At 51.8% G+C, this 25767-nt stretch overlaps 9 protein-coding genes across 9 annotated transcripts; 4 read left to right on the top strand and 5 right to left on the bottom strand.

Annotated features, from left to right (window-relative positions):
• Window positions 1-1803: 1803 nt before the first annotated feature.
• COCSUDRAFT_48307 (RNA-binding domain-containing protein) lies at window positions 1804-3711 on the bottom strand. The gene is made up of 6 exons (XM_005645668.1): window positions 3651-3711; window positions 3439-3565; window positions 3188-3284; window positions 2918-3108; window positions 2660-2780; window positions 1804-2517 (listed from the first exon to the last, which is right to left on the bottom strand). The coding sequence occupies exons 1-5, from the start codon at window positions 3676-3678 to the stop codon at window positions 2669-2671; spliced, it is 555 nt and encodes a 184-aa protein (XP_005645725.1). The 5' UTR covers window positions 3679-3711; the 3' UTR covers window positions 1804-2517; window positions 2660-2668.
• Window positions 3712-5077: 1366 nt separating this feature from the next.
• COCSUDRAFT_17889 (hypothetical protein) lies at window positions 5078-5370 on the bottom strand (the record flags this gene model as incomplete). The annotated part of the gene is made up of 2 exons (XM_005645667.1): window positions 5078-5201; window positions 5294-5370. Coding segments are annotated over 2 exons (201 nt in total), but the record flags the coding sequence as incomplete, so codon positions are not given.
• A 499-nt stretch (window positions 5371-5869) lies between these two features.
• On the top strand, window positions 5870-8868 carry COCSUDRAFT_48306 (hypothetical protein). Its single transcript, XM_005645666.1, has 10 exons — window positions 5870-6024; window positions 6132-6167; window positions 6331-6522; window positions 6598-6703; window positions 6805-7027; window positions 7168-7253; window positions 7361-7491; window positions 7738-7968; window positions 8131-8376; window positions 8534-8868. The coding sequence occupies exons 1-10, from the start codon at window positions 6001-6003 to the stop codon at window positions 8732-8734; spliced, it is 1476 nt and encodes a 491-aa protein (XP_005645723.1). The 5' UTR covers window positions 5870-6000; the 3' UTR covers window positions 8735-8868.
• Window positions 8869-9228: 360 nt separating this feature from the next.
• On the top strand, window positions 9229-11121 carry COCSUDRAFT_30317 (hypothetical protein). Its single transcript, XM_005645665.1, has 6 exons — window positions 9229-9432; window positions 9538-9630; window positions 9734-9793; window positions 9889-10077; window positions 10208-10274; window positions 10363-11121. Exons 1-6 carry the CDS (start codon window positions 9401-9403, stop codon window positions 10417-10419), a joined length of 498 nt encoding a protein of 165 aa, XP_005645722.1. The 5' UTR covers window positions 9229-9400; the 3' UTR covers window positions 10420-11121.
• On the bottom strand, window positions 11109-14066 carry COCSUDRAFT_48305 (hypothetical protein). The gene is made up of 9 exons (XM_005645664.1): window positions 13388-14066; window positions 13174-13263; window positions 12815-13043; window positions 12554-12708; window positions 12288-12444; window positions 12043-12173; window positions 11821-11955; window positions 11527-11695; window positions 11109-11426 (listed from the first exon to the last, which is right to left on the bottom strand). Exons 1-9 carry the CDS (start codon window positions 14051-14053, stop codon window positions 11254-11256), a joined length of 1905 nt encoding a protein of 634 aa, XP_005645721.1. The 5' UTR covers window positions 14054-14066; the 3' UTR covers window positions 11109-11253.
• Window positions 14067-14991: 925 nt separating this feature from the next.
• COCSUDRAFT_37522 (mannose-P-dolichol utilization defect 1 protein) lies at window positions 14992-16201 on the bottom strand (the record flags this gene model as incomplete). The annotated part of the gene is made up of 5 exons (XM_005645663.1): window positions 14992-15074; window positions 15207-15330; window positions 15410-15504; window positions 15608-15917; window positions 16109-16201. The coding sequence occupies 5 exons, from the start codon at window positions 16199-16201 to the stop codon at window positions 14992-14994; spliced, it is 705 nt and encodes a 234-aa protein (XP_005645720.1).
• A 252-nt stretch (window positions 16202-16453) lies between these two features.
• COCSUDRAFT_67112 (GTP-binding protein YPTC1) lies at window positions 16454-18345 on the top strand. The gene is made up of 9 exons (XM_005645662.1): window positions 16454-16577; window positions 16692-16707; window positions 16796-16852; window positions 16931-16978; window positions 17059-17106; window positions 17202-17273; window positions 17379-17534; window positions 17625-17728; window positions 17912-18345. Exons 1-9 carry the CDS (start codon window positions 16564-16566, stop codon window positions 18003-18005), a joined length of 609 nt encoding a protein of 202 aa, XP_005645719.1. The 5' UTR covers window positions 16454-16563; the 3' UTR covers window positions 18006-18345.
• Window positions 18346-18880: 535 nt separating this feature from the next.
• On the top strand, window positions 18881-21383 carry COCSUDRAFT_67111 (RCC1/BLIP-II; the record flags this gene model as incomplete). Its single annotated transcript, XM_005645661.1, has 8 exons — window positions 18881-19343; window positions 19446-19626; window positions 19755-19856; window positions 20002-20112; window positions 20250-20354; window positions 20518-20690; window positions 20808-20975; window positions 21369-21383. Exons 1-8 carry the CDS (start codon window positions 19095-19097, stop codon window positions 21381-21383), a joined length of 1104 nt encoding a protein of 367 aa, XP_005645718.1. The 5' UTR covers window positions 18881-19094.
• Window positions 21384-21842: 459 nt separating this feature from the next.
• Window positions 21843-24981, bottom strand: COCSUDRAFT_57087 (hypothetical protein; the record flags this gene model as incomplete). The annotated part of the gene is made up of 8 exons (XM_005645660.1): window positions 21843-22001; window positions 22112-22362; window positions 22601-22888; window positions 23124-23333; window positions 23465-23567; window positions 23921-24283; window positions 24393-24526; window positions 24840-24981. The coding sequence occupies 8 exons, from the start codon at window positions 24979-24981 to the stop codon at window positions 21843-21845; spliced, it is 1650 nt and encodes a 549-aa protein (XP_005645717.1).
• Window positions 24982-25767: the final 786 nt, after the last annotated feature.

Raw genomic sequence — 25767 nt, 5'->3', positions numbered from 1 at the left:
GAGCATGTATGAGGGCAAGCAGCTGCAGCAGGAGCATCAAGCATCCCAGGGAAAGTGCGCTGCTGGAAAAGCGCAAATACTGCATGCATTGCTGCTGCGCAAAGACAAGGGAAATAAAGCCATTACCCATCTGCGCGCGCCTGCGGGCCCACCTCACCATGTTCCTGAGGGTTGCAGGGTAAGGTTAACCAAGTCTGCCATGGATCCAGGAATCATCGAAGGACACTCCCAATTCTATATTCTGAAGTGAAGGTCCAAGGAAGCACCTGGCCGTTCCGAGGTGTGCCAAAGTGAACAACAATGATGCCGACACCATAGCAGCAGGGGGCAACCACTGCCTGGTGGGGAAGATGAGCGCTGATTTGACAGCTAAGAAGGGTATGCTGGCAGTGGCAAAGAACACAGCTGTGTACCAATATGGCCTGCAAGACATTTCCCAAAATGCCATGAGAAAGCGCTGGAAATCATCGGTATCATAGAAACCCATCGTCGTCATCACAACAAAGAGCAAGATCACGCATGAGCTCACCGCATCATGCGCTGGCCAGCACCTAGTAGGTATGCTAGAAGCACTGCCAGGAAGCGGAGATATGATAGCAAGACGACGTCTTCCAAGGAAGCAGAAAACTTATAACGATACTCCCTCCAGTGGTGCCAGGGTCTCTGCGATGGGAGCAGACTCCAATACAGCAGTGTCATGACGACTGCTTCCAGGAGGGCCAAACCCCAGGGTGCCTGAAGAGTGAGCAATAAAAATTGAAGACAGAGGCACTCTGATGGCAGAGACTAACAAGGAGTTGACAAAGCAGGAACTCGCACCATTGCGACAAAGAAACTGCAAGCGCTGACAAGAATGAACTTGACATGCTTCAGTGCTCTTGACAAGCGGGCGCTGTAGGAAGTACTGCTTGGCAGCAGTTTCCTTCGGTCCAAGTTCTGCCGCAACTTGGTGAGAGATCGGCTGTAGCTCAACTTGATACTGGAAGCTAAAGGCCAGTCTGACGATTGCTGTCGAGAGTATGACCAATCAGACATGACGCTTTTTTATCTCACCGGCGATCTGATCACTTTCCGGATTCCCCGTCACCCAGCGCAATCCTCCATCAGTGTCATAACTGCCAATACAAATCGAAACAAATGAAAGTGCAAGACATACAATGCAGTGCGAGTGCCAATCCAATTGCAGAGACTGCCTCGTCAAGTTCCCATAAAGCTATAAGGTGATGCCGGCACGTGAGCATGACGTCACTGCCCGACAGCTGAGGGACCCATCCAACTCGGAAAACTTCCATGTGCGTTCCATCTTTCTTTTTTTCTTTCCACACATTGACCTTATTGGCCTTCGCATGCTGGGGGGCAGTGCCGCCGTTATAGATCAGCCAGGCGGCGCATGCGCAGATGCATGCATGAAGTGCATGACCGTGCTGCCAGCCCCTGATTGCCCGGGCCCGGCAGTTCGAACAAATTCTGCTCGGCCAGCTCCGTGACAAACTTGAAGGGCTCCGCTGAAATAGCGGCGTTCTTAGTGTGGGCGCCGCCGCCAAAATTTAAATCTGCTACGTAGTTCAAGTTGTCAGTGGTACTGCCAGTGGCCGTGGATTCTGAATCCATTCCCTCTATATAATTGGTTTCAATTATGTGCATTTAGTAATCAGGTAAAAATATTACAATGGTCATATGTTGAATATTACCGTGCTTAGTAAGCTGAACGATTCGGGGGAAGGTGTGCATAAAGCCCAGCTGCCACAGTCAGTGGGCATGTCATAATTATTGTCTTCAGAGAGAATTGGCTCTCCTCTTCATATTATGGGTGCATTTACAAGATTGAATGCACTTCACTGTCAACAACACGCTGCATGCTGACTTCTCATTGGCAGGTGCAGATCAATGACTGATGTCTCAACAAGTAGATGCAAATACTACATAGTATGCAAAGAGTGCAAAAAGTTGCCACCAAGTGTAGACTGGCATGCACGAACAAATTTACATTCAGCATATGACATCACCATTACCTTGGCAGCCGTGAAGGCACTGTCTAGGCTGCAGGGTGCAGAAGATGGTCTCCAAAGTGCACACCCCTCCTGCCCAGAGTTCGCTTTAGGCAACTGTCCTTCTTCGTCATCATCATCATCATGAGTCACGGACCACCATCAGAAGCATCTTCATCGCCATCATCAGCAATCACAGGACCATCATCAGCATCACCATCCCTTCAACCTGCAAGTGCATAGCCTCCTGAAGCTTGCGATCCTCCAAGGCTGCTTTGCTCTATGCTGCATGTTCCTGACTGGGATTTCATGTACACCACATTTTAATGACTGGCCACATGTGTACAACTCGCTTTTGCATGCATGCTGGTGTTTTCTGCCAGCAGCTCGGCTTTATGGACCACCGAACATCTGCATATGCTGTAGACCTTTCGTTGCCGACATTTTTATTGCTTGGTGGCTTCCAGCCGCAGGAATCGCCACTTTTATGATGTCCGTCGTCGCATGCTCCCCAGCCATGCAGTGCTACCTGCCAGACCAATATTATCAGCAAGAATGCCTCAAACACCTTCAGCTCCATCCGAGACGGCACTTATAGCTCTTCGAGTGTCCTGCAAGCAGTGGCGTGATGGGCTGCAACAAGCTGTGCCATGTACAGGTCTGCAGCGCACCTGGCCAGCTCAATCTTTGTTGCCTGCTGGAGAAGCAGACCGCGAGGCAGGAGACCTCGCGCCATCCTTTGGAGGGCTATCTCTGGGAGGGCTGTCTGATCTGGCCACTGAGCGGTGGCGCCTGCACATACACGAGAGCCAGCTGAACAGTCGTCCCTTGAAACAGAAAGGGCCTCTCGTGGAACTGCAGGTCAGAAATTGTCACCACAATAATTTATGGCAACTCAATCCTTCGGTAACTTCTGCTCATCCGCCAACCTGGGGGGTGGGCTTCGAGAGACACTGCGGCTTGGGGACCGGCGGCGTTCACGGGACCGGCTACGGCGACCCCTGCTGCGGTCCCTGCGCCCCCGGGGGCTATCGCGGCGCCGCGGGCTGCCGCCATACCCAGACTGTCGTGTGTAGTCATCCGGCCGCTTGCGCCCTTGCAGAGCCAGGACCACTGACACCTGCACGAGCCAGGTGTTCTATTTGGCGTCCGGTGAAACCCATCAGCTGGTCCATGAAAGGTGAAAGCCTTGCGCTTACCTCCTTCCCCTGGATCACTTTCCGGTCCAATCCATATATAGCATCCTCAGCATCCCTTGGATCGGTGAACTCCAAGAAGCCAATGCCTCTTGGCTCCCTGCGCACAGTGAAACTGTCTCAGATCAGAACTGTGATAATCTGCCTGAACGGAATGAGAAATAATTTCGTTTCTAATGGACGACCATTCCGGGAATTTGAAAATGACGTCATCGCCATAGTATCTTGCTGCGACAGCCGGAAACAAAACTCACCCACTGTAGTAATCCTTTGGGATATAAACATCCCTAAGCCGGCCATACTTCTCGGCCACATATCTCAGATCATCCAAGGTCACGCTTCGAGACAGATTTCTCACGAGAAGACTGCATCCATCGGCGCCTGCAGGCAAGGAAAAATTCTCAACAAGAGAACAGGTGCGGGCCAAGATCACGTCCTTCAAAAGTCATCCAGGAAGGGCCCGTACGTTCACGTCCAGACCGCGACATGCTCATACCGTAAGCAGTTAACCACTTCCTATAACCTTTTTCATTTCACAGACGTTTTCATCGAGCAGCACTGAAGCCCTGAGCTGGCCCCCCAGTCATGCCGCCGCCGGGGCCCCACTGTCGCCGAAGAGGACCACCCAGGGAATTGGTTCCCATGCAAGTTCCATGCAACATTCTCTCAGCCTCACTCAGCCCAGCTACTACACTCCCAGTCTGCTCTACATCGGCAACAGGCATCGCGAGGTGGGTATGTGTTTGTGAGTGTTCTTCACATGCAACTGAAGTCTTACTAACGGGATTGTGTGATTGTTTTATTGTCTGCAGCACTCATCAACAATGTCTCTGAAAAACTGTGCAACTGGTGCAGCAAAAGCGTGCCTGGAATAAAAGAATATTAGTGTCATCATGATCTATGCCACCATGGATTCAACTTAGCTTCAAGATCCAGTGCCGCCATTGCCACAGTGACTGCGCAGTGTATATTGCAATTGTTTTATTATTATCACACGCTTTTCCTGCCGAAGGCAAGGTGCGTCTGCAGACAAGCTGCATGTAAAGGCTGCCAAATTCCTACCCCTTATTGGACTCGCCAGATCCAAGCAAGACCCAATCAACCGTGGGCATGCCGCACCGTGCCCACGGTGATGTGATGTATATACACTGGCGGCCAGTGTATATACATCATATGATATAGAACTACCGTAGTGTGTGACTTATGTGGTACGTACTTACACATGTGTGCAAAGTGACATGAGTGTGCTTTATTCTGTACACGGTAGTAGTGGCTGGAGATTAAGAACCCCGTCGGACTGGTCAGATGGAGCAGGAAGAAGCCTGGCTCAGTGCCGCTCCATGCCATGCATGCCCAGTGGATGTGCTGCAGTGCCTGAAATAGCAGGTCTCTGAATGACTGCATGCTTGCACAGGCTGCAGCTGTCAACACTGACAGCGAGCAGGGGTAGAACCCCGGTGCCTGCTGCACAGTGTACACACCGGGTGACCCCTGTGCACTTGCATTTGTTTGAAGGTGGCCACATCTGCTGAGACTGCAGAACGACGCTACATTCCCAACCTTCATGAGCACACAATACCATCTGGTAGTCCACATTATAGAGACTCTACAATTTTTAACATCAGACCTTGATGGCAGTACTCAATTGTCTCCATCATCAACAAGCAGTGAGAAGCACTGCCACTCAGTACTCCTGATGTGGGCCATACGTGCGACAAGAATTCCGGAGTTCTATACGTGCTTTCACACTTACTGACAAGCACCCAGACGCAAACCGCCAGAGCCACTGCGGCCGCGCGAGCTGCGGCCTCCTGAGCTGCTGCTGCTGCGGCTTATGCACAGCCAACTAGGCTGGTCCAGTGCGTATCACAGCAGAGAGCCCCCGGATGTTGCTCACTTTCTGTAATTGCTTGCTGGGCAGAGCACCTTGCGCCCCTTCTTCCTGCGAGCCTTCAGGACCAGGCGCCCGTTGGGGGTGCGCAGACGAGCCCTGAAACCGCTAGTCCTTGTGCGAGCCCTGAGAGGCACACACTGCATCAGTCCTGCACGTCTGCAATGACATTGAAAGAGTTAGGAAAGGACAGGCTCATAGCTGATAACAAAAATCACCTTCTGCTCCCACGCTTTGTAATCCCCAAACCAGTCTTGCTGTTTGCTTCCACAAGAACACTGCCCCTTCCTGGAGCTCGCACTGGGCCCTGTGTCTTCAAGGATATCCCTGCGTAGAAAAAGAAACTGACTTCTTCATCTTTCCTCGCTATGAAGAAGAAAGCATCCTTGTTTTCCTAGTGAAGATAAGGTTGGCACAGTGTACAGCACATCATCGCAGAGGAGCGTCAACAAGATGCGACAGTCACCTGCGAAACCACCACGGAGAGTTGCAACGGACACAGGCCCTCCCAGGAAGTGTGTTTTAAAAGGCTGTGAGGAAGCCTGGCATCTAGTGGCTGCTGGGCGGCAGCTGCAGGAACCCAAGGACAGCAGCATTTTGGGCGCCCGTGCAAAGATCATATCGGACAAAGATATATTCAGCAACGCATCAGAATAAAGAATGCATGTTTCGGCGCTGGAGAGGTCGAGAGCAATGCAAGGTGGCCTTACTTTGAGCGGCAGGACATAATCACAGGCAGGAAACCTTCTCTTGCAGTACCCGAGGGGGCAATTTGACCCCATAGAGAAGAAGAAGCACAAAGTAACGCGTATATACGGCCTCTCCTTTAGTAACTGTGAGTAGCTGAACACCCGTGACGAGTCTGTCTGCTAGCAGATACAGATCTGCTGAGGCTTGACAACTTTGGCGTCACAGTTGGAGCAGGATGAATCCTGAAATGATGAAGATGGTGACATCCCATCAATTATTGTCTTCGTTCACTTGATGTTCCCCTAGTTTCATTGCCTGACTCTGTTCCTGTTTGTGCCATACTCAACGCCATCTTTATGGTCGCAGGCTATGGATTCCATGTCTCGTCTAACTCCCGCTCAGGTAACATCACTTTTTTACCCATTCAAGACACTGAAGTATGCAATGGTGTTGTCATTAGAGAATGCTGGTCTAGGTCTAGGCAGAGGCCTTTCCGATCATTTGACCTCGATAGAAAATGGAGCAGCAGCGTAGGCCAGGCGCTGAAATTGCGATATGAGTGCAGATGGCGGAAATGCAGCGGCAGATGGCTTCAATGCCCCCGGGCTTCTTGGAGAAGCAGATGCAGGCAATGCAGGGCATGAGTCCAGACGTCCTTCAGCAACAGATGGCTGCGGCCGATCGCATGGATCCAGCCGCAATGGACCAGCAATTGAAGGGTGCGGCTGCAATGGCGCGACAGCAAGAGGAGTACCAGGTGGGTTTCCACACCATGCTCAATATTTTCTGGCCTATTCGTACAACAGGTCTTACTGGTTCATGGGGTGGGCAGGTTCGTGCTTCCAACCAGCTTAAAGAAGAAGGTAACCGGCTCTTCAGTGCGCAGAAGACCACAGAGGCAATAGAGAAATATCAGCGTGCCAAGTCCAACCTTTCAGGTTACAGCCTGACCCTAAACTTCTGGGCGGCCCATTCAACATTGCAGTGGCATCACTTGACTTTGTATCTTACAAAGCTGACAAAAGTTTGGCTATGGCAGGTCACACAAGCCAGAGCGCTACCGACATCGCTTCGAAATGCATGCTGAACTTGGCCTCTTGTTACTTGCGCCTGAACGACTACAGGGCGTGCATCACTGAGTGCTCTGAAGTACTCAAGACAGACCCCAACAATATGAAGGCTCTGTACCGGCGCGGCCAAGCTCACTTGGCCCTCCACAGCCAGGCAGCAGCAGTAGCTGATCTGAGGAAGGCTCTGGCACGGTGCGGCAGATAATCTCAGACATTACCATTGGGTGGAGTGTTACCGTAATCATGAACTTCTGCAGGTGACGTAGGGAAAGATTATTTGCACATGAAGTACACCTTGCATGCCCTCTCCTGAGCTGCTGCTTTGTGATCAGGGCCCCAGAAGCCGAGCAGCCATTGATAGAAGAAAAATTGAGGGAGGCAGAGGATGGGCTCGTCACAGCTGAGGAGGTGGCAGAAGGTGGGGGATCGATCTTGTTTCAGGCAGTCCGCATCATTGTTCGTTCTCGTGGACACACCCTTGAGATTGGTTGTAAACTGTCAAAGAATCTACGTGTCATGGCACAGGCGTCGCTGACACAGAATCAGAAGCACAAGCGGATGCAAGGTCAAACGCTGAGGCGTCCACAAGCGGCGGGCTCACTGCTACATTGCCCTCCGCCCCTGCTTTCCCTATGGATCCCAGCCAGATGCAGCAAGTGCTGCGCACAATGCAAGAAAACCCCGCAATGTTGCAGCAGATGCGGGCAGCAGTTAGTAATATGTCCCCAGAGCAGCTTCAAGCGGCCGTGCGTGCTTCCTTGCACCTTTTAAATGCCCAAGCAATGTGCAGCCACAGCTTCTTCCCCTTGAGCATGACTTTGTGCTTCTGGGTACTATTGAAGAAGTATTCCAAGGGTCACTGCATTTTTGTGAGCATGTGAAATTGATTTCATGCTGTGCAGGCCAGGGCAAGCGGAGGAGCAGGACTGCCTGACGGCATTGAGATGTCTCCAGAAGCAATGCAGTCTGCCATGCAGACAATGGCCGGATTGGATCCAAAGGACCTGGAAGGGATGGTCTCCAAGATGCAAGCCTCCGCTGGTGGAGCCTCAGCCGGCGGTACCAATGCTGGCACCTCGCCTCTGATGGGTCCTGACACTGACCAATTCAAGCAGGCTGCCGCCACCCTTCAGGTGATTATGGCTCTCCTGACCTGTAGATCCTTTCACTAGATTTCCATCTTGTCTTGCCCTATTGCTGCAAATTCTCATTATGGAACATCCTCTACACTGGTGGGCTACAAAGAGCACACATTCCTCGGCTTGCATAACTGAAAAGGGCGGTGTGTGCTTCAGGCCAACCCCGAGCTCATGTCACATGCCATGAAAATGTTTGGCCAGATGGATTCTGAGCAGCTGGCCGCGATGACAGCGACGATGAGCCGAAGTGGGCAGGGTGGACAGCCCTCAGCTGCAGCCATGTCCAAGATGCTGGCTGACCCCCAGAGCGCCAAGATGATGAAGGATATCATGTACAATCTCACCCCGGAGCAACTTGCTTCCATGTCGGAAGCGGCAGGCCAGCACTTGACTCCAGACCAGGTGCTGATCTGCATCTGTGGTCTCTGCTGTGTCAGACAATCACATGTTTTTCCCTTCCAAGTTTGGGATCGTGGGTGTTCCTCTGTTCTCATTGAGCTGCTTTGACAATGCAGTTCAGCATCACTCAAGTTATTGGAATCTTTGCACTATACTGCAGGCAGAGGAGATGTCCAAGAAGATCAGAAACCTCTCTGACAAGCAGGTTGAGCTGCTGCTCAAGGGAGCTTCATGGCTCAGCAGGGGAGCTACTCTTGCTCAGCAAGTGAAGGCCAAAATCATGCGGAACAAATTGCTGATGTTAGGTTTCCTGTTGCTCCTTGTAGCTGTCACCCTGCGGTACTTCAAAGTGTTGGTATAGCATGCCATTTGCATTCATTGTTGCAGCCGCGGCACTGCTACATGCATGGGGCTGCCTGTCATGTTGCACCACCCTGTTCTGTGCATAGCCTTAGAGGTGCACCAATATAACTCCTGTAAACTCAACTGATTGAGAACAAGGTGGTCCTCAGGAAGCTCAACTCAAGTTGGTGGAACCTGCACAGTGCCTCATGAGGCACTGATCAGTGAGTCGGTCCGAAGGACTGAGTCCGACTTGGAGTCTGTAATATTAAATCACTATCAAAGGTAGATAGTACCTGCCTGGCCGTCGGCCGGCACACTGACATCACGTGTCCTTAAGTCATGATCTTTGATGGAGTGAATTGTGGCAGATTTGATCAGTCCTTCCCTGGACCTCTCTCAATTCATAGAGAACTTTTAGGGCTCAGAAAGAATCCCCTCTACATTAAATTATGACCCCAAAACCTAATGCTACACCACGTCCCTGCAAGGAAAGGAATGCTTTTTGTGATCCAAGACCAGATGTCGTTTTCGGTACCTCTTGCAGCGTAGCACACGGGTGAAGTTATTTGCTGGGAATGGAAAGATCACCGTGCATGGCAATGTGTATCGCTTGACCGATCCTGCAAATTCTATTTTGGAGCGCGCCGAAGACAGGGTGGACAGGCACATCTAAACGTGGAAAATGTTGGGGGATTTCTCCTGTCGTGTAGTACTGTACGTGTCTGATCTGTCTTCCCTTTAGAAATGACTGACGTGACGGTTTGCACATTTCATCACTTTCAAGCATGGCTCTTTGCAAAGATGTCTTTGATATTGCAGGAACCTGATTGGATATGTGTGGCCTGCTTACTCTTGCTACAAGGCCTTATCTCAGAAGCAAAGCGATGCTGTGCAGCAGTGGTGTATCTACTGGTGAAGGCCTTGCTAAATTTGCCAAATATTGCTCATTGATGCTTTTAATTTAAAATCGGATTTGCAATCGGATGTGAAACTAAGTGCATCTGTTGTGTGCTAGGTTGATGCTGGCGCTTTTCACAGTGAGCGAGCGCATGCTACTTGACGTGCTGGTCTTCTGGTATTTCACTCTCCCCACGCATTCCTGGCAGCTGCTGGATCAAAAGAAAGTAATATTATGGAGAACAACCCTTATCGTTATCTGTTTTATTGCAGGGTTCCAATGTACTATGAGGCAAAAGTCCTCTTTGTGCTGTATCTCTGGCACCCCAAGACGCAAGGTGCTGTCTACTTGTTCAACGGCATTGTGCAACCGTTCCTGGCTCAAAATGAGGCAGCCATCGATCAGGCGCTTGAAGAAGTGAAAACAACCGTCGTCGACCATGCCTCTTCCTACTTTCACAAGTGAGCTTCCTGGCTCCAAGGCCATCATCTTTCAACCTCCGCCTGGATACTGTGCATGCGCTCAGAACGCCCCGAAGAGGACATAATGTTTGTTCCGTAGCTTACACATGTCATGTGTGTGCTTTTCCAGGCTGATTTTATTTGTGCAGACAAATGCATCTCTGGCTGCCAGTCAACTCCAGCATCTCCAAACTAAGGTGAAGCCAATCTGTGCAATTCCAGGTCAATGTTTCTTGCTGGTGTCTGGACATGTTTTAGAAGTCCTAAAAGGGGTGCCCTGTGCAGGCGCAGTTCAACGCACAGCGCATCCAGCAGTCTGCAAACTCTGGAAAGAGTGCATGAGTGGAGACTGGAGCCAGTATGCCTCGATAGCACAGTATAAAAAGAGATGTACCATAAGATCAGGGCATACAGGCTGGCCTCCTGAGAGCAGTAGCAATTTCCTGAGACTGCAGTGACCCTTTGGAAGATGAGCTATGCATGTGAGGCAGCCCTTGTACATCAGGTAGACAGAGGCTGCAGCTGGTCCAGAACCGTTTAAACCTGTAATACCTGTGATCTGTTCCTACAGTAGTTTGTACTTCTCGTGTCCCTTCGAGTGGCAGCTTTTAAAGGGTTTATAGAATGTTCTACTTATTTCATGTGACAGTCACAAATGCACGCAGTAAGGTGTCAGGGCTTTCCACAAAGGCCTCGTATCCATTTTATGGACTGGCCAGTCATTACTAGGCATTGAGGAGCATGGAAAGAGTGTTTGAAAATTATTCCTCTGTGGACCTCGCTGCGCAGAAAACCTCCAGGCTTGCGTAGGCGGACTCCGGAGGTGTGTAGGAGGTGACCAACAGGGTGTGCCGCACATGGGGGTAGTAGAAGAGGGCCTCGTATGTATTTTTGATCAATCCAGATACTATCTAGTAGTACTGGTGCCTAGAATCCTGATGTATTGCAATGCCAACTGAGTGAAACATCATGACTGTTCCCTGCAGGCAGCTGTTCCAAAAGCACCGGTCTGTAAAACAAGATAGCCAGATGAAAGCCTATTTTACAAGATAAGTAAAATGCAGGGTGCAAGACTAAAGACTCCAGGAACATACGTTAAGTTGGGCTCACACAAAGAAATCAGAAAACATGCTATCTGCAAGTAGACTATGACTTAGACGGACGCCAGGCATGCTCCTATAAAACATCAAAACTCGCCGTCATCATTGAGCCTGGTTGCTCATCACTCGACATATTGTCAGCGACCACAAGACCAGACGCAGCTGCTACAGCAGAACGCAGCGGATCCGTGCTGGGTACAACGTTGCTGCTGGTGCCGGCGCGCTCTGTCTCTGGAGCTGCACTGCTGCCTGCATGTCCAGAAATAGTCCATCAGCATGACCAACAATCCCTCTTCCAAACACAAGATTGCATCGAGATAGAATGCCATATGAGCTCGTCAAAGCGCACCAGAAGAGGATGACGTGCCAGGAGGGGTCAGTGATACATCCACAGGTGCCTGCTGGCTGCCTGCCTTGCCTTCAGGCAGAGCCTTCTGCGAGGACGCAGCGCCATCGTTCACGCCCGAAGATGCAGGACGCTGCGATGAGGCAGCCATCTGGGATGGGGCCACCTCAACCTGCACCGCCCCGCATGCTCTCACTCACTCTAAAGTAGCTGGCGTGGACCCTCAATAGCAATTGACAGGAAGACTGGAATGCCTGATCAGATCGTAGAGAGCTGCAGGAGCTAGCAGAAGCTCACCTCTAGCCGCTGCTTTGCGAGCTTGGCGCCATTCCTGTCCACGCAGTCGATGAAGGCAAGCAGCAGATCTTGCTTGATGGACATGAACGCATCTCGATTGGCTGCCTCCACATAGAAAGAGACGTAGATGGTCACCTGCAGGGGAATACCATAAAGGTGGTGATTACATGCAGCTGTAGTGGATTCAAGAGTCTGGCGCGCATAAGTCTGAGCCTTCCGCACCTGCTCCCGTGTCAACTTGTCAAAGAAGACACGGCGGTGAAGCTTCTGAATGATGCGCGGATCCTGGCGAATGATCTTGCGCATATCTGCCACCACCGCAGAAGCTTTGCCAACATCATCCACTCGCAGACCTGGACACCAACCCCATCAGTCAGACGCCGGCTGAAGCAGCACTCAGCAGACTGACCAGGGCCAGGGAATGCATCGACACTGTTCCTGGCATTCTGCTCCCGAGAAAACCTCACCGATGAATTCGTAGAACCGCCACTCCCGCTGCTTGCGCGTGATGTTGAGGACCACATTGCGCGAGAAGACGGAATTGGGGATATTGAAGATCTCACGCTCGAAGCTTCTGATTGTCGTGCGATACCAGCCCACATCCACCACGATACCCTCCACCACCTGCTACAGCACTGCACACTTCCAGGGAGCCATGCATGTGAATGACCAACCCCGAAGACCGTTGGTGCGTTTCAAACAAGATGGGTGACCGTGGAGAGAAATGCCAGACCTGCCCGCTGGGAGGAGAGAAGAGCACTTCGTCGCCCACTTCAAAAGGGCTGGACGACAAGATGATGAGCCCAGTGAACAGGTTCTCCAGGATCTCACGCCCAGCCAGACCCACCGCCAGACCACCAACTCCACCAATCGCCAGCACGGAATTCACTGCGTACAACGCACATGCTCTCAACATTCACCTTCCCATATTACCGCCTCTCTTGCTTGTTTTTGACGCAACTTGACACGTCTGCGTGAGCCAGGAAGCGCGTACCATCAAGCCCAATGGCTTGCAGGCCGAACACAGATGCCACCAGCAATGTCAGAACAGACAGGAGCTTGTCAACTGCCTCCACCCGGCGCTGCTTGGTGAGATCTCCCTTCAGCTCCAGCTGCCACGTTGCCTCCCGTGTCATGCGTGCCTTCACGTTGAACACCACCCTGGCTGCCGCGATGACAAATGTGAGCGACAGAGTGGACCTCACCAAATTCTGGACCATCGCCTGCAAGTGACAAAGCTTCGTCTGAGGCGTCACTTTTGGCAATTTCTGAGGCAGATGTCTTTACAAGTCTACCCGCATCCTGTGCGGCCGACAGCAGATGAGCCAGTCAAGAGACATGGCTGGACCTCACTTTTGGAATTGATATCAGCTGCGGCAAGAAATTCTCTGCCAGAGTCGTGAAAGCTGCAACGGAAAACAGAAATTCTAGCGGCCTGTACACCTGCGCATAGAACACATTGGTCAGATGCAGCTTTAGAGTTTGCCAACAGGGGCAGCAACATTTCACAATCTACTGGCAAATAATGCACGACCAGACAAGTGCTAGAATAGCTTCAGAGCACTACCTCGCGAAGGATATAGTATTCTGATGACTTTTCCCAGGACCCTTGAGCTGAGAAGATCCCCCTCAACACTTTGACCAGAGGCTCAAGTCCAAATCGCACAAAGGTCATAGCTGCTAGGATGCCCATGACCTGCCTTAGGGCCACCGTCTTCAGCAGCCGCTTGACCACCTTTATACAGGCTCTCTGGAACTGCATGTCGGCTGTTATGTACAATAGGACGGCCAAAAACGCGAGTCCACAGGCTAGTATGGCTGCAAAGGCAGCAACATGAAAAGGTTTGAGCCCTGTAAGACTGCCTTGCTGCTCTGCCTGCTGGCTGGAGCTCTGCGCTGGTGGGTCATTGGATGACACTGCTGAGCTATCCCGGGAGGGAGCAGCTGCCTCTGGTGCCTGCTTTCCTGCTGTTGTGGGCTTTCGAGGATCGCCATTTGCAGCTGGTCTAGCTGCCCCTGCAGCTGGATTTCCTGAGCAGCTTAAGACTGAGAGCTGCCGCCTGCGAGATGCTTTGCGAAACCCCTGTTTTTGAAGCGCCTGAGCGGCGTGTTGCTGACATTTTCTTGTGCTGTGAAATAGTGGCACTCTAAAGTTCCGAAGAGTGACCAACTGAGGAGCACAATGTTTCGTACAACCACCATCCAACGTTTGATAGAAGTGATGCGCAGACATGTTCGCTTTTCCCTGTACACATTCCTTCCTTTCCACTTCTCTCTGTAGACATCTTTCGCTCGTTTACTTACGGAACAAGGTGCCGTCCGCAATGTCCGCAAATTCACAGGAGAAGAAAGAAAGAGGAAACGGGGGTCCCATTGGGGGAGGCCATCTTTTGGGCCTTGCTCTCCCTTTCAAAGGTATAGATTATGATGGTCTTCTCTTCATGATCTCTCAGTCAGCATGTGACATTCTCGATCATTCACCAGTTTTAATGGACACCCCGGTTGCCCATGACCAACTTGGTCATATTAAATATGGCCAGGCCCGGCGGGGGCCGAATTCACTTTCGACATCACTACGGTAGATCAATCTGTACAGCTGCGCTGCAGTGACTGATCAGATTTCAAGTGTGTGCACATGCATGTTTATCCCGGACGCACATGCAGCCGCCTGCACAGCTGCATGCCATGCCAGTGGCATCATGCCAGATGATCTACTAGATAGTATGGCATGACCGTCATGGTGGCACCCCGCATTTCAAAGGATATATTGAAGACGTGTCACACGGTACCTCCGAGCTCAATCGAATGATCACCAGTACATGACGGGACACATAGCAGGAGTCCTATTGGGAGATCATCAAACATCAAGTGTTTTCGCCGCGAAAAGTTTGCGGTACATCTTTCTGTCAGCAACCCATCAGCTGAGCCTCTAGAGCTCTCTCTGAGCCTCGAGGCATCATCACGCTCATCTGGATCAGTGATGCGGCATTGGCTGATCCTGATCTCTTTCTTGATACCGGTAAGACAAACAAACTGCTGACATGCCGAGCCGTGTATGCATGGCAGCCACTGTAAACGGAATTAGGTTGTGGACAACTCGCCTTGACGAGACTGAAATCTCCTTGCACTGCCAGCGTCCACCAGAGCAACCAGAGCAGGAAGGTTAACAAATTATTCCAATTTCTTTCCCGGAATAGCCTTGCTGCCCCTGTATAGAAGGACTTGAGAGACCAGCGTTCCGTTGAGGAGCAAACCTGTTCAACACAACTGAAGGTGAGTCCCAAGTCTGAGGAGCTTTCGATCGGCTGTTTTGTGTCACTATCTCAGGGGAAAAAAGGCATACTGACTTTCAATGTCAGCAGTGGTTCTGGGTGGCAGCATCATACCTAACAGAAAGCCACGGACCATTGCATAACCTCCACCCTCCTGCAGAGATGTGAATATCCGAGCGATGCAGCCCAAGAAGTTGGCCACATACACCGTCCCACTGAGTTGTCCTGTGCTCTTGTTCTGCAAGTGAAACCACTTCATGAGCAAGGGCCATATGGGATGGCGTTTGAAACAGCCAAAAGGTGCAATGCTCCCTTACCATAAAGTTTTGATAGATCTGAGGCAGACGTGCCGCCAGGACTATACTGTTGTTCAGGTCGTACAGGATCATTATCAACGATGGGGTCACCATTCCTGCAGGACATGGAATTTCTATGAATTCAGTGACAAGATAGATTGACTGGAAAGAACAAAAAGACTTCTCTGTGCGCTGCCCAGATAATTTCTTCATCCGTACCCGCTGAGATGAAGGCAAGCGCAGTGCCAAATAGTGAGATTGCTAGGAAAGGTCGCCAGAAAGACGTCTTTGAAAGGACGTATATCTGAGCCAGAAGGAAAGAATTTTGCAGCACAAGGACTACTGCCTCTCCATAGGCACTGAAAGGTAGTCCCAAAATGAAGCCATACGATCCATGGATTGTAAGAGCCAGCTGCTCAAGCTCAAAAGAGAGTAGACTGAGTCCTTGGGCGCTTTGGTTCTGAGATATTTTCAAGATCTGTGGAACCTTTACTACGCATGCAGCAGCAATGATAGCAAAGCCCAAGCCCTGCGAGCACACAAATAAATCTTCAGCCCTTTCAAGGATTCCCTCAGCATCTGGCTGCCACGAGTTGCAGAATATCCCTGAGATAATGCTTTGTTTATTTAAATTTTGAAGACCTCCTGAAATGTGTGACAGTCTGAAAGTTCGATGACCCAGGGGAATTTGTATGCACGGCAGCGCATCAAGCGACGGACCTTGCTAATTGTCTGCTTCAATAGATCACTGGGTGGAAAACTGCCATGGGAGAGGGCCTCGAAGCAGTCTTGCAACAGACTAAAGAGGGACATACTTTTCGAGGATCGATTGGGGACAATTAAAGGGCGCAATTCTACATGCAAGGATGACAATAACGAAACAAAGACTACAAGAAATATCCTGATCTCTTGACATAGACCTCAGATGCCCTCTCGAGACTGCCAATAAACTCCGAGGATCCATGGAATGGAGTCCGTAACTACGGGAAACTACTTGCCACCGTAATTACTTGATTCTCCGTGGGCGTTGAATTGCTTCGTTGAGAGAAAATTGTGTCGGACAGGCAAGATTTTTGCGTCGCCTTGGATTGCCAGTCTGATTGTTGACTTACATAGTGCCACAGCAATCAGAGGACAGAAACAGCGGCTGGGTTTGAGGAGTCTGGGAAGTCAAAATGAACCCAGAGTAGTAAGTAGCCTTCCCTCTGCAGCGCTGCTGGTCTTTGGCTTTGCATGCTACCTATTCAATGTTCTATATTCGAAGTGGTGCTGATTGCTGTGTGCTTCTGGGGTGCTCTTGCAGCGATTATCTCTTTAAGGTGACCAAACCCCTCCTTGGACTCTGCTGTCTGCTTTGGCCAAACTTTCATTGTCTCAGTTTTTGATCGATGACTTTTCTGGTTGCAGCTCTTGCTCATTGGAGACTCGGGGGTGGGCAAGTCCTGCTTGCTGCTTCGGTTTGCGGTAAGTGCACCTTCCTGAAGCCCTCCTGTCGTCCTTGTCATTCTGGAGAAGCAGGCCTCATCGCGCTGTGTGGCGCAGGATGATACATACACCGAGAGCTACATCTCTACCATCGGCGTCGATTTTGTAAGGCATCCTTCCCACCTCTACTTTTATGCAAGCACGTGGTGGAATGGCTGGTCCTGATCTTCTTTTGTTGCCTGCAGAAAATTCGGACCGTCGAGCTTGACGGCAAAGTGATCAAACTCCAGATCGTGAGCCTTCTTCTCCTCGTTGGTGCTCGACAACTTGCTATGTTCTGTTTCCTCACAACCTTGCCGATGCTAATCACGTCCTTATTATTCTGCAGTGGGACACGGCTGGTCAGGAGCGCTTTCGTACAATCACAAGCAGCTACTACCGGGGAGCCCATGGAATCATTGTAAGCCTATTATCCTTGGCTTGAGCTTTTTTTTCAAGAGGCATCACTGAACCCTGTGTCCCTACCTCCTGCCCAGTCAGTCACTGTCTTTGCTGCTTTTTACAGGTCGTGTACGACGTCACAGATCAGGAGAGCTTCAACAATGTCAAGCAATGGCTGAACGAGATTGACAGATATGCCAATGAAAATGTGAACAAGCTGCTGGTGGGCAACAAGAGTGATTTGACAGCGAAGAAGGTCGTGGACTACCAGACAGCAAAGGTGAGCACGTGAAGGGTTTGTATCTTCTTACATGGGAAGTAAATGCGTGTTCAAGGTCTTGGTTCTAAGTGCAGACCTGCTTCATGGCAGGCCTTTGCAGATGAGATTGGCATCCCATTCCTCGAGACCAGTGCCAAGAACGCGACCAATGTGGAGCAAGCTTTCATGACCATGGCGGCCGAGATCAAGAACAGGTGCAATGAGCTGTTCAGTCTATGTCTCCATGCGGATGAGAATGCTCCCCGAGTCCCTGCATGAGAAATGCATTGGTCCAGTACATGGAGACTTTACAGTCCATGGAGTTGTGTCAAATGTGTCCTGGTCTGTCAGCAAGAAAGTCTGTAGCAGAGTGACATGACAGGTTTGGTGTGACTCAGGATGGCCAGCCAGCCCGTCATCAACAAGCCAGGCGCCACCATCAGGCCAGGCGAGGGCAAGCCGGTCAACTCCAGCAAGTCCAGCTGCTGCTGAGTGCAGAGCTGCAGCCACTCTCTTACAAAGCTTCATGGCAATGGTGATGGCTGAGCCTTGTCGTTGTACGGCATGAAAGACTCTACACTGTTGTCCAGTTGGGCACATCTCTCTATTGGCTTTGGCAACTAAGTGTCAAATTTTTGTCTGTAGAGGTGGTGTGTTTGATTGCACCCCTAGAATAAAGATGTACCTCCTTTAGACTGTGATAACCTGTATAAGTATGGAGTGCGGATCATTGGTGATTTGAGAGGGTTTGGAAGCCAGCATGCGTGCACCGCGTCCAGCTCTTCGAGGTCATCAGCTGTGTATTTCTTTGTAAGCTCGGACCATTATTGCTACTGGGTAAAAGCCCACAGGGTCTCTCGAATAACTGCAAAATGAACTGCTGGCCACTAACTGGAAGCCGACTCAGTATATATTTGCCTAGCTGTTGCCATCATGATAAATCACAGAAGGGGGTATAGACCTGTAGGCTGCAAGGGTGCATTTGCGAGTTGACAAGGCTGCAAGCCTGTGCATATCGGCCCCGGGTTCCGGCTGCAGACGGACCTGTGTATGCCCTATGGCCCTCTGGGCTCTGGGTTCGCCACTCATAAAGATAATCATTATTATTATGCCTGCAGCTGCTGCAGTGTAGCGGCAAAGAGCAGCAGCACGTGCGCGGTGCTCCAGAATTCCTACCATGTTCAACCTGGTCTGCATACCTCTTTCTCTAATCTGGTCGTCATTTATACTTAGGGGTGATTACTATACTAATTTAGTATAGTAGATACCCCTATATATACTACAGCTTTAAAGTCTTTAGTACCCCCTGACTACAGTAGCACGTGCAAGCTTGGGCTGGATGCCGGTGAGACAGCAAATTGAGGAAGGATGAGCCGGGCTCATGGAGCCCCAAGAATAGAGTTGGGTAGGTCATAGGGTGTGAAGTATTCGAGGAAGCATGTAAGGCAGCATTAAGATATTGAAGTGTCCTGTCACCATGGTGCATGCCGTTCGCCATGCCTGATCTGCGAAGTCTGTAGCATTTGAATGCCTGGAAATCCTAATGCATGCAGTACATCTGCACCTTAGATTCAGACTACGATGGCTAGACGCCTGATTGGAAAAGTGGCCTGCTGGGGAAACGGTGATTATGGAAGGTTGGGGCATGACTGTGCCAAAAGCCTCGCAGTTCCCAGTCTTGTACCCGCATTGATTAATCAAAAATTTCTCTCCGTGGCGTGTGGAGGTGCACACACAGCAGCCGTTGCTGTTGATGGAAGCGTGTTCACTTGGGGACTGAATGACCACGGTCAGCTGGGGCACTACACACATCAGGAGTTTTCCATGCAGGCAAGCCTGTCATATGCACTGAAAGGTTGAGTCTGCAAGAGTGCTCTTGCAACCAGCTACCAAGCAAGACATCACATGGTCCATCCTCTCGGTGTTCTCCAGGAACCGCAGGAGGTCTTCCTGCCGGAAGCTGCCGTGCAAGTAGCAATGGGGCACAGCCATACGCTCTTCCTGACAGAGAGCTCCAGCGTGTGGGCCGTGGGCAGCAACATGCATGGGCAGCTAGGCTTGCGAAGGAGGGGTGGACAGGAATGGGTCCCACGCCGTGTCCAGGACCTTGTTGGTAATGGAACTCACCCACATGCCAACATATATCATTCATAATCGTACCTGAAGCTCATTCGGCACACCTGATCATACAAGCGCCGTTGTGAACAACAAGGTGCATCACACGTCATCATTGCACTGCAGGAACGAAGATAATTGGGATTGCCGCTGGAGCTCAACATTCCCTGGCAGTATCTGCAGACGGCGAGCTCTTCACATGGGGTGGTGACACGCGTGGCTGCTTAGGTAGGAACATGGCCTATGCTTCTCATACAGCAGCCAGGCAATGTCCATTCTGCATTCGCATGTGCGGCAGGTGCACTGGGTTGGAATTTGTGCTTTGGGGTACAGTCATCTGCCAGCTAATGCCTGGCATGGCGCCTTGCTGCAGGTCATGGTAGATCTTCATTTGCTGCTACCCAAGACGAGTCTGCACCCCGCCTTGTGAAGAAGCTTAAAGGCATCATGGTGCAGAGCGCTGCTGGTGGGCTCATGAATTCAGGTATGCGGTCCGCACACCATTGTACGCGCTGTATCTGCAAGCACAGCAGAGAGGCAGCATGAATAGCCCTTCAAAGACAACCCAAGGGACTGGAAGGCAAATGCAAGGCCGTCATTGTAGACCTGTCTTGTGATCAGGGTGTGTGGATGCGAACGGTGCTGCATACTTTTGGGGCCCATACCTGCGGCAATCACCACTCACAAAGGCAGCTACCGAGGCAAATGAGCCCGAAGTTCTCTCAGGTGCGCAGTGAGGGATTCTTTGCACACCCATATTGATTCACCTCTCCACAGTATGAGCAGGTGCATTGAGAAGGGGCTTGTCCCGTTAGGAACTTTTGCATGTACACATGTAAGTTATCCAAGACGATCCTACTTCTACCCTGACGCACTCGTGGGTTTGAAGGGGTGCAGAATGTGAAGCAGCTGGCCCTAGGCGGCCGGCATCTAGTGGCGCTCACACATGGTGGCCGCGTGGCAACCTATGGGACAAGTGAGTATGGACTGCTAGGGCTGGGATCCAGTGACCCGCCCTCACCCTTCCAGCCTACGCTGATCCCTGACGTTTCCTTGGAACAGGTCTGATCGCTGCCCGGTAGCCATTGGTGAACAGTAATTTCATTAGCATTCTATTGTTGCATAGCATGCATGCGGGGGGATGGTATGTACAGCTATTGTCTTGCCCTGGTGGTACAGGTTGCAGCAGGGTGGCAGCACAGTGCAGGTGTGACCAGCGATGGGCAGCTGTTGACGTGGGGTTGGGGCGGCTCTGTGGGGAGTGAGTCGGGGCTGTTCCCAGATCAGACTTCTGCTGGTGGCCAGCTTGGCCATGATAACGAGTTTGATTACTGGAAGCCAACTCCTGTGCAGCATTTGGAAGGGAGTCAATCATGCAAAATTCCAGCAGAATCCTGCCGATTTTTGCATGTCTCCTGTGGTGCCAATCACACTGCTGCTATTATAGATGTCTGTTAGCACAACCTCCTGTAAGCTGCTCTGTTCTATTTCCCATGTCAATCCGGCTCGTCATTAAATTTGAGTTGCAAATTTGATTGGAAATTGTGCAGTCAGTATATTATACCTTACAGCGAAGAGAGCATCTACAATGCACATCTCAAATCTGTTCTGTTCAATACAAGGCAATTCCAAATTTAGCAAGCAAAGCCATTGTAAGGGAGAAAAATAATTACAGGGCTTCATCTCTGGTGTACAAGCCATCATAAGCAATACATCTCAAATTCTGCAATGTGCAACCAGGGCAACGTCATGTAATTATCGCCAAACATCTGTCATAAGAATGTACATGTAGACAGTTGAAAAATGACAGAAGATGCAGCAATCATTCATCAGTTCAGGTCATAAGATCGCTTGCTTGACCCACTGCTGCACCCTTACATTTGGATATTGGCTTCCTTCGCTTGTCCCGCAGAGGGTCAAACGGCTTGGGCTCCTTTGGAGGCACTGATTGTCCGAGTGCTGAAGAGCTTGGATCCACTGCAGTAGGCTGCTGCATAGTGGCCTCTCCCTGGTGACCAGACACAGCTGTGCTCGCAGGATGCTGCAGCGCTGCATCAACTGGTGATGCATCAGCAGCAGGCTGTGTGGCCTGCTGATCCATGCTTGGGTCTGGTCTGGTCAAGACTGCTTCAGCCGCATTTGCCTCTGCTGTAAAACTCTGTGTGCCAGCGAATAGCTGCTGCTTCCTATTCTGCGGCTGAGTAGCTGATCTAGTCATTGCTCGTGTCTTTGGCGGTGCAGCTCTGGGGGCAGCAGGAGGGCGTCGCTGTCCTGTTGGAGCTGCCGCGGATGGCAGAAGACCTCCATCTTCAGCGACTTGCGGTTGCCCCACAGACTTGCCCCGGTGTTCTTGGTTGTTGGATCCAGGTGTTCCTGCGCAGAAGCCATTGTAGACATGTGAGTGTCTAAGCAAAAGTCTGCTATCTCCCATATTTGAGCCACATACTCAGAAGAGCCAGCCAAGTGTTGTTTGGCGCAGGTACCTGTTGGTTCCCCGCTGGGTTCTGGTCTGGCATTTTGCGGTGCCCCTGCGCCTGTGCTGGGTTTGCCGGCGGCGTTTGCTGCAACTCCCCTTTCTGGAAACCGTTGGCCCAACTCCGCTGAAGCCTCAGGAGCGCTGCCAGAGTGCCCCCTTTGCCCTGCATCCTCCCCATCTGCCTTGCCAGCTGCCAAGGGCTGTGCTGCTCGAGCAGGTGCAGTGCGTGCAGCAGCATCTGCAGGGGACAGCTGTCCCCTGGGCGGCGGCTGCCAGCAGTGCTTGGCTGCAGTGCAGCTGCCGTCGGCTTTCCCTCCAATCACAGCCACGCTTGCAGATGGGCCAATAGCTGGCTCTGGCAGCTGCTCACCAGTCCGCCTTGGCTGTCCCTTCCCGACAGGCTGGCGGCACAGGTTGGGCATGGACAACTGTTCTTGCGCCACAGGCTTGTCCTCATTCCCGGTGTCATAAGTCAAGACTTTTGGGCCTGTCATACCTGGACAGCCGCCCCCATCCACAGCTGTGGCTGCTGGGCATGCTCCACCACCTGCAGCGGGTGGAGCCTGAGCTGGCCTCTCACCACCGCTGTGGGCCTCCACACCGCCGTCAGCCGCCTTGGCTTTCTGGCTCCCCTCCTGGCCAGCACACGCAGCCTGGCCCTCCTTGTCTGATGGCATGCCTGCAGCCGCCACATCGCGGCCGCGCCACACCGCTATCTTCACATGCAGACCGTCCTCGTCAACAAACTCTGCACTGACGCATCCGTATGCGGCTCGGCAGCAGTCTGCAGCGACACCACCGCTCGCACCGGCACCCCGCAATGCTGTAGGGTGCAGAGCCCTGCCTTTCCCTCTGCCAGCTGTCTTGGGTTGCGGTTGACCCCCTGCATGATCTGCCGTGCCGCCCCATTGATGGTGGCCTGCCGGCGTATGCATGCGGGAGGGGTGGCCTTGTGACACCGCCCGAGCGGACGCCCAGCCGTGATGCCATGCGCCTGCCCTTTGAAGCTGTCTTTTTACCAGGGGTCTTCTGGCAGATGCTGTCAGCTGCTGTGACTGCTGCGGATGCTGGGCTGCAAGGCTCAGGGTCTGCCCGTTTAATGCTCGCCTGCTCGCTCATCATGATGGACTCTTGTATTTCCCCGTCCTGCGGCTCAGATGCAGACTCGTCCATGTCTGTGGCTTCTGATTGCGCCCCACGAGTCCCAGCTCCATCCTGCAGGGGCCTTGCTGCATGCACCACCAACAGTTTCAGGCGGAATTGGTCGTACATGGCAGCATGTGCTGCTATGGAAGCTGCCACTGTGTCAGGACATATGCTGGTGCATTCCAGAGGAAGATAAGAGGTGTGCAGATCAGACCTGCTGCAGCGACAAGCTTCTGGGCATCTCTTGCTGCAGCTGATGGTCTGAATGCGCGCCTTGCAGCACGCACGCGCACGCGCATCCAGCGCATCCTTTCTCTCTGGAACCAGACCAATACACTGTCAGACCGACTTGTTCCTCCCACAAAATTTAACTCAAGGTCAGATTTTTGCTTTGCTGTGAAGCAGGCAGATTCATATTATCCCAGAATACGCACCAGGAGAAGCCTGAGCTGATCTTGTCCATGCCGCATCGCTGCCATCACAATCTGAAGATGTTCAGGGTCAACCTTGATTTCTCCGTTTGCTTCCCTGGCAGCGTCTTCAAAGTCCTGGGCACAATCTTGCCATTTTGAATGGTGCAGAAACCATATAATGCAGTTTGATTTGCGTGCAATACTGAACGGGGAAGATCAAAGGATACTTGTCACATATGTTGGGTTGTCTTTTATACCTTCAAAAGCTCATCTGAAATCATCAGCAGCAGCTGCCGCTGCTCTACCCTGGCTCCCTGCTTCTGGCGTTGCTGCCGTCGCCGGCGGTCCAGCCTCGGCTGCGCTTGCTGCATTTCCACCGGCACACTTAAAGACCTAGCTGCGGCTGCGGCTGGGGCAGCTTCTGAGCTGGCCGCTTTTGCTGCAGGTACCCCTGATGAGCTGGCCGCTCTTAGTGCTGCCACCGTTGCTGCCCTTTGTTTGGGAGTGCTGGGAGGTCTGGAGGGTTGCCTGAGCGGTGATGTGGGCCCATGCCTCAGGCCGAGGACAGGCTGCTGGCCAGTGTTGGGCGCACTTGGCCCTTCACCAGCCCCACCAGGTGCCTGCCGTGCACAGAGGTCTCAATGCAGCAGATACCAAGTCCCCAACAGGACGTCTGATCGAAGAAGTATCAACAAACTCTACTGACTCTCATTGATGGAGGCGGCTCACTTTGGGTGCGGAGGTGAGATCGGCAGGAGCGGCCTGTCCTAATGGCGCGCGTCCAAGAGCATCTCTTGCCAGATCATTGGCTTCCAAGCGGTGGCATGTAGGAGAGTCTGCCTCCGTCCCTTGCTCGACCAAGCCTATTTCCACAGAAGACGAGACGTCTAATGTTCAATATCATGACATGTGGCATTATTACTATGGACCATGAAGTCATGGGCTGTCTATGATATGCATCGTGTGCGCATTTGTACTACCAGAGACCCACATTGGTATCAAAGGAGATGCTCGCATCAATGCCGGAATGGAAAGATGCTCTGATACCTGCTTGCCCTTGAGCAGTAATGCCTTCTGTACCACCGTTGGCAGTGATCACTTCGGACGCTGCCATTGCGGCATTGGCTGTGGGGGCATGGAGCCTGGTGGCTTGACACTCGTGCTCAGCCGCAGTACCTGTAGCTGTTCGCTTTGCACTGCCCTGCACCACGTCTGCCTCTGGCACAGCTTGTTTGGGAGCCGCTCTGCCTGAGGGTGGCTCTGCTGCCTGTTCATGCTGGGTATCTCTGAGGGCGGCGGGCTCCTCTGCCGCAGACATACCCAGCCTTCTAGGACGACTGATGTCGCGCTTGCGCTTGCGGTTGACATTCGCGCATGTCCCCTGAACCTCTGCTGCATCCTGAGCCAGACGTTCCTGTAGTGACGCCGAATCCCCTCGAGATGCCCTGTATAGCATGCACCAGATCCTTTTTGTGATCTCACATGGAAATGGCAGAACAGCGCTCTGATGAAGCAATGTCGATTGGAACTGATACACACCAAGCGTAATTGTCTCTGCACCAAAGGAAGACATGCGAAACTATCTTGACGCCATCACAGGCACTGCATGCATGTCCCCACCTCTTTGGTGCAGCACCCTTTCGCTTTGAGCGCCTTTCTGCCTTTTGTGGAACGGGTTTAGGAGGGGCCTGGCCAGCTGCGATTCCCCAAGTGCTGCAAGTGTGGAAACGAGATGCTGATCCCATTGAAAGCTGTGTCTGCGGAATCAAATACCAGGTAATTGGACACTCGCACTCTCGCCACTACCAAAAGTCAATTGATTTAATTTGTGGATTTGTTATCGAAAGATCACATTTTCCTCTGTCATCCTGAGGAGTTGTCCTACCGGCGGGAACCCGCGTTGCCATCGTTGTATGCACCGGGAAGACACCTTTTGTTTAATCGCGCTCCCTGGCAAGCGAAGCAATGTCAAAGGGGCTGAATCAGGGGTGATCCTTCAAGAATTCTCTTTCCATCCAAGAACTGATGTGTCCAAGGACACGTGCTGATCGGCTACACTACCCCAACATTTCAAGCGCTTTGACCTTCAAATCTAACGATACGA

The sequence above is a fragment of the Coccomyxa subellipsoidea genome (genome assembly GCF_000258705.1).
Source record: "Coccomyxa subellipsoidea C-169, whole genome shotgun sequence".
In the NCBI taxonomy this organism is placed as follows: domain Eukaryota; kingdom Viridiplantae; phylum Chlorophyta; class Trebouxiophyceae; family Coccomyxaceae; genus Coccomyxa; species Coccomyxa subellipsoidea.
This window is presented reverse-complemented; position numbering and strand designations above follow the sequence as displayed.

Excerpts from the sequence above, each read along its gene's own strand:
- COCSUDRAFT_30317 (XM_005645665.1), top strand. The coding sequence starts at position 9,401 with ATGTTGGGGGATTTCTCCTGTCGTGTAGTACT. Across the intron at positions 9,433-9,537 it reads TTCTCCTGTCGTGTAGTACT|GAACCTGATTGGATATGTGT; the intron begins GTACGTGTCTGA and ends TTGATATTGCAG. Across the intron at positions 10,078-10,207 it reads GCCTCTTCCTACTTTCACAA|GCTGATTTTATTTGTGCAGA; the intron begins GTGAGCTTCCTG and ends GTGCTTTTCCAG.
- COCSUDRAFT_48305 (XM_005645664.1), bottom strand. The coding sequence starts at position 14,053 with ATGTCTGCGCATCACTTCTATCAAACGTTGGATGGTGGTTGTACGAAA. Across the intron at positions 12,445-12,553 it reads TCTCTCCTCCCAGCGGGCAG|GTGGTGGAGGGTATCGTGGT; the intron begins GTCTGGCATTTC and ends GTGCTGTAGCAG. Across the intron at positions 11,956-12,042 it reads ACAAGTTGACACGGGAGCAG|GTGACCATCTACGTCTCTTT; the intron begins GTGCGGAAGGCT and ends ATTCCCCTGCAG.
- COCSUDRAFT_48307 (XM_005645668.1), bottom strand. The coding sequence starts at position 3,678 with ATGAGCATGTCGCGGTCTGGACGTGAAC. Across the intron at positions 3,566-3,650 it reads GTCGCGGTCTGGACGTGAAC|GCGCCGATGGATGCAGTCTT; the intron begins GTACGGGCCCTT and ends CCTTGCCTGCAG. Across the intron at positions 2,781-2,917 it reads TCTCGAAGCCCACCCCCCAG|GCGCCACCGCTCAGTGGCCA; the intron begins GTTGGCGGATGA and ends GTGTATGTGCAG.
- COCSUDRAFT_48306 (XM_005645666.1), top strand. The coding sequence starts at position 6,001 with ATGAATCCTGAAATGATGAAGATG. Across the intron at positions 6,523-6,597 it reads GACAGCAAGAGGAGTACCAG|GTTCGTGCTTCCAACCAGCT; the intron begins GTGGGTTTCCAC and ends TGGGGTGGGCAG. Across the intron at positions 7,028-7,167 it reads CTGAGGAAGGCTCTGGCACG|GGCCCCAGAAGCCGAGCAGC; the intron begins GTGCGGCAGATA and ends CTTTGTGATCAG.
- COCSUDRAFT_67112 (XM_005645662.1), top strand. Across the intron at positions 16,979-17,058 it reads CTACCATCGGCGTCGATTTT|AAAATTCGGACCGTCGAGCT; the intron begins GTAAGGCATCCT and ends TGTTGCCTGCAG. Across the intron at positions 17,729-17,911 it reads GCGGCCGAGATCAAGAACAG|GATGGCCAGCCAGCCCGTCA; the intron begins GTGCAATGAGCT and ends GGTGTGACTCAG.